The 10,549-nt window shown below is 47.8% G+C and overlaps 1 protein-coding gene across 1 annotated transcript; it reads right to left on the reverse strand.

Annotated features, from left to right (window-relative positions):
* Window positions 1-242: 242 nt before the first annotated feature.
* On the reverse strand, window positions 243-7,724 carry TMEM100 (transmembrane protein 100). The gene is made up of 3 exons (XM_066200468.1): window positions 7,587-7,724; window positions 4,743-4,916; window positions 243-1,514 (listed from the first exon to the last, which is right to left on the reverse strand). Exon 3 carries the CDS (start codon window positions 1,450-1,452, stop codon window positions 1,048-1,050), a length of 405 nt encoding a protein of 134 aa, XP_066056565.1. The 5' UTR covers window positions 1,453-1,514; window positions 4,743-4,916; window positions 7,587-7,724; the 3' UTR covers window positions 243-1,047.
* Window positions 7,725-10,549: the final 2,825 nt, after the last annotated feature.

Below are 10,549 nucleotides of genomic sequence, written 5' to 3' on the forward strand. Positions count from 1 at the left end.
GACAGTGAGTGTCTGCAGAACTGTCTGCTATGATTTTTCGACAGCAGAGCTGTTAATCAAGCTGCAGAGGGTTGGACTGTCAAACCAAAGTCCACAGGCTGCAGAGGTTTGTGTAAGAGATCAGCAGTACATGTGTTCATAGTTATTGTCACGGGGGTTGTTCTACAAAAATAGAAATATAAAGCAGTCAGAGTTGAAGATACAAGCTATCTTGATAGCAATAAGGAAATATTTTCTAAAGGTCTAGCAGCACTGGATATTATTTTAATGAAATTTATTTTTTCATTTTATAGCAAAATAATCAAAAGTGCTAAACCTGACCACTTTAATTTACAAAAAAAACCCAAAACAGTCTCATGGTTTAAGCTATGATCATACCTCGTTATTTAGGTTAAACAATGTAATTACACATTTCTACTGATTTCTATTCAATAGTGAAACAAAATCAATATTAGTTGGTTTAAAAAAGGGGGAAAGTACCACAGGTATTGGGAGGGGGAAGTTAGATAAAATATAAGAATCAGCTTATTTGAGCGACTTGCAACGTGCTCTTATTGCCTTTTTTTTTCTTCTTTTTTTTTCTTCTTTTTTTTTTTTTTTTCTGAGCTACAGTTTAAGTCCCAGATACTCTGGCCATAAGCCTGTAGTCACTTCAAATGCTATGACTTCTCCCTTGGTCAAATGTCAGTGTTTTAAGGAGACCTCTGGCATCTCAAGTCCATTCAAATTATTTTCTCAGTGCTCACAAGTTCCCTTTTCAACACGAACAGCATGTTGGAGAACGCAGGATGGTTGCAGTTACGTGACACAGTTTTCTGTGAAGGAAAAATGGGTTTTCCTCTGTCTTGGAAAGAATCACTATCAAGTCTGCAGTAAGAAATATATTGAGAGCACTTGCAGAGTTGTTACAAGTATTTCTTAATCCATTCCATTTTCATTTCAGTTCGTTTCCACAGTTAAATTAAAACCTGCAATCTCTCCTACTGATAAATAGCCAAGTTGACTTACAAATGTTCTGCCTCCTGTCCAGCCTTCTCTCGGCTGCCTTTAACCAAACAAGGTTCGCTGGTTTGCCACGAGCGCTGTCTGGCTCTCCCGCCTCTTTGCTTTCTTCTTCTGCTGCCTGATCTTCCAGCACACGGCGCTGGAAGCCAGCAGAACGAGTCCTGAGGACAAGAGGACCAGCCCAAAGACGGAGATGATGGATCCATGGGAGTTGAAGCTGTACGCCACGGCAGTCACCACGATGCCAGCTATGAGGATGACCACGCCAAAGGGAATAGTGCAGCGGTAGCAGGAGAGCTCTGCTCCCCCCGTGGCTGCCGTCAGCTGGCACTCGCTGACCAGAGGGATGGTGGTTATCACACAGTCATTGTTGTTACTCTTCTCTGTGGGTACAGAATCCGGGTGCTTTGGGGTGCCGAGGATCTCTTTGATAGGATCGTTTGTCATCTTGATTGTCTTGACTTGGCCCGTTCTTAGGCTAGAGCAGGCTCTGCTGAGCACGTGCCGCACTGTGGAGAGAAGAGCATGAGTTCAACCAATAATTGCCAATTATTTATGAGACAAGGGGGGGCACAGAAGTATTCCCTTGGAATCACAAAAAACCAGACATTCTAACCCCACAAGGATTTATGCACAAGATCAACAGTGACACGACTGATTCTGAAGGATTTGAATCACTTCTTATGGTAGTCAACAATATGTATGTAAGTGCTAGAAAGAACAGAGTTACAGATCAAGACAGAAAACAACATGAAAGTGTTGTGGGTCAAATCCTACAGTAAGTTGCATCCTAAAGTCAGAATTTCTGGACATAATTTGGATTTCAATGGCATTACATTTTCTCACAAAGAGGTGAAGTTCATACATTGTTTTGATTTTTGCTCACACTTTTTTCCTACACAGGTTTCTTTACACATCTACACAATACATTACACAGATTTGCTCCACTGCACACCACAATAACCTGGTCATGTACTTGCCCAGCAAAAACTATGATGAACAGTGAGCTCTTTCTCAGTGCAAGTGCAACTTAGGGAAAAAATTCAAATGGTCGTGACAAGGCGTAGATGTGGGGGGAGTGGGGATACAAACAGATTCCTGCACTTGGCTCAGCTCAAGGCTGGTGAACCTCCAGAACCTACAGCAACATCAGTGGCAGACTAACAGCTTGCCATTTACACTGGCTTCATGCAAAAGCAATGGGTCTCTTGTAAATCCCAGAAATTACATCCCCGTCACTATGTGGGAGGGAAATTTACCATCATATTCACCGCTCTCAGAAACAGCAAGTTTTTTTCCTCCTGTCTCCAGACTGTAAACACACTCTCAGTCCTGACAGCACGCACAGTTTGACTGCATCCACACAGGAGGCAAATCCCTTTTGGCTCTGGGAAGCCCAGGGAATAATCATAGCTCACCTCAGAGCTCAGCCTGTTCTCTGGGGCTCTGGTGATGTGGGGTCATTCTGGTGCCTGCAGTGAGCTCTGCCAACACCAAGGCTGCCACAGATGTGCTGTCCTGGACCCTGCTCAGTGCACCCCAGCACACAGCTCCAGAGACTGGGACACTGGGGAACCACGGGGGAACCACGGGGGAACCACGGGGGAACCAGTGGTTTTCCTGCTGTGAGTAGCTCCCTGAACCCCTCCACCACTCTGGTGTGGGCTGTGCCGCTTTTGCTCTCATGAGCAGCATGATATGCAGCTCAGAGAACAAGGAAGAGCGTTGGCAATGCAGTAATGCTTTTATCACTTTTATCACCTTCACATCTGTGACTAGGAAGTTAATTGCCAGATACTTGTATTCTCCTTTTCCTTTCCCACCACTCCACCCTTGTTGCTAAGATATATTCGTTCACTGTGGAGAGCCCTTGGTTTTATATCTCAGTAGCTCCTATAACTGACCGTGGGTTTTACAAGAAAGAGGATTTCACTCTTTTTTAAAAAAACACAGGCACAAACAGGCTAAATACTGGATATAGTCAAAGTGTTTGTATACAAAGTCCCCGTGAATCCTCAAGAGAGAAGGAAAGCCCAGATCTGGTTTGTCAAAGCTTTTGTCCTACTGCTCTGGGGAAGAGTGCTCAGCTCCCTGTTGCATCTGCTGTGCAGAGCTGCCTGTGGGCTCAGCCCTGCCAGAGGAGCATGTCCTGCTGAGCACACACAAGACACCCAAGCACACAGGGTGACAGTCCAAGAGGCAACAGGCACACACTGAAACATTCTGTTTGATCACCAGGAAAAACTTTTTTACTGTGAGGGCAACTGAGCACTGGAACCTAGTGAAGTTTTGGAGTCTCTTCCCTTGGAGATAATGAAAAGCCTTCCGCACAGTCCTGGGCAGCAATACCTCGGTGACCCTGCTGAGCAGTAGGGGGGTTGGACCATATGACCTCCAGAAGTCCCTTCCAACCATGACCATTCAATGATTCTGCCTGTTTCTGGGAGAGTACTCGGTATCTCCAAGGGCAGGAAAGGGATTTTCTCAGTGCTTATCAGACAAAGCAGATGTAACTGTGCTGACACCTTAGATATCCTAAATTCTCCTAGGTCTGCTAGCTTTGTTCTTTAAATCATAATGCATGATTAAATGCCTTTTAAATCAGACAGAAAGAGCCCAGGAAAGCCATGGGTTTGTTCTCGAGTGTCATTGATCTGCTCCCACAAGGATCTGAGCCCAAATTCTGCATTTTCAATAATGATTGACACAGCAGTGAGACATACACTGGTGCCATTATGTTGCTGCATCACTTATACGTAAAACGTTACAGAAGTTCAGCACAACATAAGAATGTGGCCCCCAAATGTCACCTTTTTTATCTTACCATTCAATTAGTATAACATTTTGTTATCAAATTTGAGGGAGAGAAAAACTAACTATTTTGCATATAAAAGGTCTACCGGCTCAAATACACTGTAATAACTATCCAAAAGTCCAAGTACTCCAACAGTCACTGAAATAGGGAAACTTCCAAATCACTTGAAAAAGCCTGGAACAAGCATTATTCTTCTGAAAAATTTTAACCTTTAATCAAAAGGTATTTTCTCCTGTCTCTAAAGTCCTTTTCCCTCTGCTTCAGATACATCTCCAATGAGCATTAAAATCTCCTAGACTTCTTGTAGAGAGATTTATGAAGGAAGGAGAAATATTCATACAGTCAAATCTAACAGGAATAAAAAATATATTCTAATCCATAATTATTAAGTCAATGGCAAAATACCTGTTGATTTCTGAGGAGCACAGTTTTTGTCTGGAATAAGATGTAAGAAGGCAAGCATTCATATTAAAAAAAAACCCAAAAAAACCAAAAAAAAACCCCAAAAAAACCCCCCCAAAACCCAACAACAACAACAAAAAACCCACCCAACTCTCTATTGAAATACTATTAAATAAACAACAGAACCTATCTGAAGTGTGGGCAAAGGTATTCATCCCTAGAAAAAAGGGCACTGGATCCTCATTGCCAGCAAAGTCATTCTGACTTAAGCCAACAGGTGATTTGGTTCAAGTTTCAGGGTAAGAAATTTAGGCAAAGATACCCAGCAACACCAGCATCCTCTCACTAATCATACCACAAGTACTATCTTAAGGAGCTACTTTGAGTTGGAGGAAAAATGTGCTTCTGTGGCAATCTCTGGGCTAACCCTGAATAAAGGGGAGAGAAAATTTTTATCCACTAGTAAGTGTAAGTATAGATTTATCAAAAAGACATGAAATCCATCAGCATGCACACCTACCAGGAGATCCAGAAGAAATCCATGGTAACAGATCCTTGGCTCAGAAAGCAGAGGAAGAGTGCTGAAGATGTCTTTTATGACAGTTCCAGGCAGAAAGAGCCGCTCGAGGCTTTGAACTGTCAGATGTTGCTGAGTGATGAACTGGAGGTGACAATATTCTAGCATGGAAGTTTCCTACAAGAAAAGTTGTTGGATATTTATCAGCTTCTTAAGAATAAAAGTCCCGAGTGTAAAGCTCCTGCTGTGGGCTGACTCCTGCTCCTAACCTAACCAAAGCAGGAGGTGTTCTGCCTCTGGCTCTCCTAGTGGCTTCTGCCTCTTTTCTTGGAAGGAGCCACCCATTTCTGGCCCAATGGAACATTTTCCTTCGATGATGTGGCACCCCAGTAGTGAGTACCATAACCCAGTAAAGTCGCCCAGAAAGAGCCAGGCAGGAAAAGGCAATGCACAAGAAATACCGTGGATACAAATCTTATTTAACTTAATTTCTACTGCTCACTTCACCTGTGTGACTAATGATTCAGAAAACTTGGGAGTTTGTCTCTTCTATGTGTCCAATTTCTTTGAGCAAATCACTCCATCTCCCTGTTCCTGAGATTTCCTACCTGTGAACTGACTGTGACAACACACTTACCACTAAAAAAACCTGTTAAACCTCTTCCACTATAAGAAAACCTACGTCATATAATCCCCAAAACTCTTCTCAGAATAGAAAAAGGCAGAGTTACACAGTCCAAGAATTCTCTGCAATTAACACAAGTCCATTATATTTACTGTTCATGGCTGTTACTGGATTTTTAAAAACAAGACTCGTAACTCCAAGAGGGACAAGGCAGACTCTGCAGCAGGGCAGTGATGACTCCGCAGAAAGCAGAGCAATGGAAATTGTTCTCAACTGCAGAAACAGCTGTGAAACCACCAGGCAGCTGGGTAAAACTCATGAAGCAGCAGAGATTTATGTTGCTCATCTTATTTGACATTCCCTTTCTAGAAGTGCATGATCACGAAAGATCATTTCAACAAGGAAGCAGGAGTCCTAAGTGGGGATGAGAGTAAATTCATGAGAGTAAGTTTGTATGATAAACTTGATGGGTTCTTCTGTTTTTAAGTTATTTAGACCTGCTAACATTTCAAAAACACAAACATTTACAGGCACAAATGGCTGCTGTTCCCCAGAAGATCCTTGGAAGAAGCCTGTGACATTGCTGAAGTATATTTAGCTGATTATTGAAGTTAGCTAATAATAAGGAAGTCTACTTGTTTATCTCCTTGACTATATTCTTTTCCGCATGATCTAGCAGTTAGTTTAAATTTTTGAAAAGTTTGGAGGGAAATGCAGGAAAAAAAATCCTGACTTCAGAAAAATAATCTAGATTTCATTAAAACAAATGCAGACCTCTGAAATGTGCTTCCAGTGAACTTCCACTTGGATTACAACAAGGTTACATTTGTTTGAAAGCTCTTCCCAGCGCAACTGTGCCCCCTAAGCCACTCTGCCAGCATCTTGCTTGGAAAAGATTAATTGCTCTGTCAGTTATTTATTTGTATTTATCCCTGACTGTACAAAGTTTAGGTATTTTTATTATAAATTAATGTCTTTATCAAAAATTCTTGATAAACAGAGCAGGAGCAGCTTCTTAGAGATGAAATTTCTTCCCTTCTCCCTCCTCCCTCGCCACAAAACTGAGGAGCAGAAACACATGAAGTGTCTGCATGAAGTTTCCAGTGCTCTAACTCGGAATCATTTCAATGTGGTGCTCTCTCAGGGGGCTTCCCACATACAGAATATCTCTGTGCAAGGGCCAAGAGCCACTAAAACCCTTTCCTCTTTTTCACATTTTACATATAACCAGTGGGACACATTTGAGTTTTCTGCCTGCAAGCTCTGGACCAGATTCTCTCTGTCTTACACAATACTTCAGGCACTCTTTTTTGATCATGTAAAATCCCAATAAATGACAATGCTCACACTTCACACTACGGCTATGCATTAAAGTGACTATAGAAAATAGCGTAAGGAGTCCTTCTGCCCCGAGAGGAGAGCCTGAGTTCATTCAGAATTCAACAGACTATAGTAGTTCTCAACACAACCCCGCGGCTCTGCCCCAGGTGAACACCTGGAAATCACAACCACAATTCGTACTCGCAAGACTCCAGGACCATGCCCTGAGCTACAGAGGCAGGAGAACACATTGTCTCCCTACCAGCTGCCTCAAGATGCAGTAAGTTTCTCTCACCAAGATTTTAAGTAAAATCATGAACAGATTTAAACTCTCGCACCTTTTTCGTTTCCCCGGCGTAACCGGGGCGTAGGATGGGAGCCAACCCAAGCCCTCCACAAACCAACTCTGTTGTGTGCCAACTGCGAAACTTATCAAACGCGCCTGCTACACGCCACACACACACACACCTGGGCTAAACCCCTCCGTGTCACGGCTGTCCCCGAGTATCTCTGCAAGAGGGCAGGCGGGGAAAGCCCTGTGCACGTACAGCCCTCCGGTACCGGAGGGGCTGCGCTCCGCGGGACACCCGACCCGCACCCGGGGAGCGGCTCCGACTGCCGAGCCGCCGCGACTGCTGTAAGCGGGGAGAGCCCCGTGCAGGAGCGGAGGGAGCGGCGGGTCCCGGCGTGCCCCAGCAGCCCGGCCGCCCCGGGGAGCCGGGCACCGGGAGCCGCAGCCCCGCGGGAACCGGGAGCCGGCGCCTCCGGGGCTTGCCCGCGAGCTGAGCCGCGCCGTGCCGAGCGGAGCCGTGCCGGTCCATGCCGCGGGCTGGGCCAGCGTGCCATCGCTTGGCGAGCGTGCCATAGCGAGCCGCGCCTAGCCGAGCCGAGCCGTGCCTTACCTCCCGGCCGCCGGGCGGGACTGCGGCGGCCACCAGCCCGCAGCCAGCATAAGAGGGGATGCAGCTCGCCGCACAAGGGACTGTAAACAAAGTTCTCGGTGAGAGCGAAACAATTAAGGGACCAGAGCAAATTCAGCGGCGGGAGCTGCGGCGGGCGGGGCGACAGCGGGACGGTCCCGCGGGGCGCGGGGGGGGCCGGAGAGGGTGTCCGGCAGCGCCGGGCTGGGCCGGCCACGGGGCCGCGCCTCTCCCTCCGCCCCGCACTGCTCACAGCCCGGCACTGGGATGCACACGGCGGGGACACACGAGGCGCGGCTCCGCACCGCGCCCTGCCCGCGGCAGGTCACACACACGGGGCCGGGGGCGCGCCCTGCTGCCGCCTCTGCCCTCCTGCAGCCCTGCCTGAGCCCCCTCTGCCCTCCTGCAGCCCTCCCTGAGCCCCCTCTGCCCTCCTGCAGCCCTCCCTGAGCCCCCTCTGCCCTCCTGCAGCCCTGCCTGAGCCCCCTTCTGCCCTCCTGCAGCCCTCCCTGAGCCCCCTCTGCCCTCCTGCAGCCCCCTCTGCCCTCCTGCAGCCCTGCCTGAGCCCCCTCTGCCCTCCTGCAGCCCTCCCTGAGCCCCCTCTGCCCTCCTGCAGCCCCCTCTGCCCTCCTGCAGCCCTGCCTGAGCCCCCTCTGCCCTCCTGCAGCCCCCTCTGCCCTCCTGCAGCCCTGCCTGAGCCCCCTCTGCCCTCCTGCAGCCCCCTCTGCCCTCCTGCAGCCCTCCCTGAGCCCCCTCTGCCCTCCTGCAGCCCTGCCTGAGCCCCCTCTGCCCTCCTGCAGCCTTCCCTGAGCCCCCTCTGCCCTCCTGCAGCCCTCCCTGAGCCCCCTCTGCCCTCCTGCAGCCCCCTCTGCCCTCCTGCAGCCCTCCCTGAGCCCCCTCTGCCCTCCTGCAGCCCCCTCTGCCCTCCTGCAGCCCTCCCTGAGCCCCCTCTGCCCTCCTGCAGCCCTCCCTGAGCCCCCTCTGCCCTCCTGCAGCCCCCTCTGCCCTCCTGCAGCCCTCCCTGAGCCCCCTCTGCCCTCCTGCAGCCCCCTCTGCCCTCCTGCAGCCCTCCCTGAGCCCCCTCTGCCCTCCTGCAGCCCTCCCTGAGCCCCCTCTGCCCTCCTGCAGCCCCCTCTGCCCTCCTGCAGCCTTCCCTGAGCCCCCTCTGCCCTCCTGCAGCCCTCCCTGAGCCCCCTCTGCCCTCCTGCAGCCCCCTCTGCCCTCCTGCAGCCCCCTCTGCCCTCCTGCAGCCCTTCCTCACTGCCCTCCTGCAGCCCCTCTGTCCTGCTGCAGCCCCTTCTGCAGTCCTGTTTCTCTCCCCCAGTCCCCTCTGCCCTCCCGTTCGGCCACATCCCGGCTGCCGCAGTGTGGGTGAGGGTCGGTGCCTGTCCTGAGCTCGCTGGGGTGTCGGACGTGGCCGTGCTGGGTCACTTGAAAGCACAGTCCCTGCCGAAAGCCAGATGAACCCCTAGCTCAACTACTCAGGAATTAAAGGAGGAGGAACATAGCTTCGGATGGCATTCTTAGATGATAAAGTTTTATGTATCACTTAGAAATATTTTAACTGGCGTTTCTAAGCTTTAATTGCTCATTTCTGCGGCACATCACATACCACGGGGGTTTGGAGTGGATGGGTGTGGGTGTGTGTTAATTTTTTCCCATGATTTCTGTTATTTCAGACAAAAAGCAGACAAATTATGCTTTTAAGTTTTGTATAAGGACGTTTGAATTTTGCAGTTAAGCTCACACAAAGTTTATATATAAAAGACACTATTTTATCAATGATTGATACAAGAACAGTGCACCAGATGTATTTAATCAGCCACTCTGTCTCTGAAAGCATGCATGTACTTTTGACTCCCTTCCCTGGGTGAAATCCTAGCCTCACAGAAATTAATGACAAAACTTCCATCAGCTTCACAGGGGCCAGGATTTCATCCTGTGCATTGTTAAGAAATACCCAGTGATGGAGACCCTGCCAAGGGTTCATCTCCTCCAGACAAATCAACCAGGTTCTGGAAAAGCTTCACTGCCTTATGCAAGAAACTGTCATTTTGTCCCCCCATTAGCTGGTGCTCCCATCAAATACATCAGCATTTGAGCAGAAATGACAGACAAATTGGATCTGAGGGGAACTTCATTAGGCAGGATCTCTTGGACCATTGTCTGGTCCTTCCCAGTGCAGGCAGCATGTCTCTAATATCTTTATTAGACTTGACAAGTTCCACCTCAAAAAACAAAACAAAAAAAAAACAAAACCCAGGTTTCCTACTCCTCCTGTTGGCGACTACAGGCCTTATTCTGTTGATATCTAGGAGTCTTGTTTTTAGTTGCATGGATTCATAGGCAATTATACATGGACAAGTGAACTTTTGCCTGAAGTAGCGATTCTTTCTTTTGGCAATTGACCCTCTAATGCCCTAAGAGGGAGAAATTAAACTCTCTCAGGCTTATTTTCAATCATTTTTTCAGATGTCTTACCAACTTACTCCATGGAAGTGTAAGTATTTTTCTGGCCTACTGGAAACACTAACATTTCATTATTTTCTTCTGATTGTTCAGGATGTCTGGTTTTTTTTCCAGTATGTTGCATTTTTCACTTTATATCAGAAATTTTTGCTGTTAGCACACGTGTGCATGACCTAAATTTCACCCCATTCCTATTACATCAGTTCCTCTCTAGTCCTTCCAATCTAGTATTTGGTCCTCCTACGTTGACAGAGAACCTCCCTCCCAGGCTTACACCACCCACTGCTTCACTAGTACGTTCTTATTTTTCTATGCCAACTTCATTTCTGAAAGTATTACATAAAATACTGAAAGTTTTACATAAGGTATCTCACAAAACTGATTTTTTAGGAGCTATCCTAATACAAATAAACAAGCACTGAAGGCGGCCTCGGAATTCATGTTTCTGTACAAATAAATGCCTTAACAACAGGCTA

This window comes from Chamaea fasciata, unplaced genomic scaffold (assembly GCF_029207755.1).
Source record: "Chamaea fasciata isolate MVZ Bird 193981 ecotype frontalis unplaced genomic scaffold, bChaFas1.0.hap1 SCAF_19, whole genome shotgun sequence".
NCBI lineage: Eukaryota > Metazoa > Chordata > Aves > Passeriformes > Sylviidae > Chamaea > Chamaea fasciata.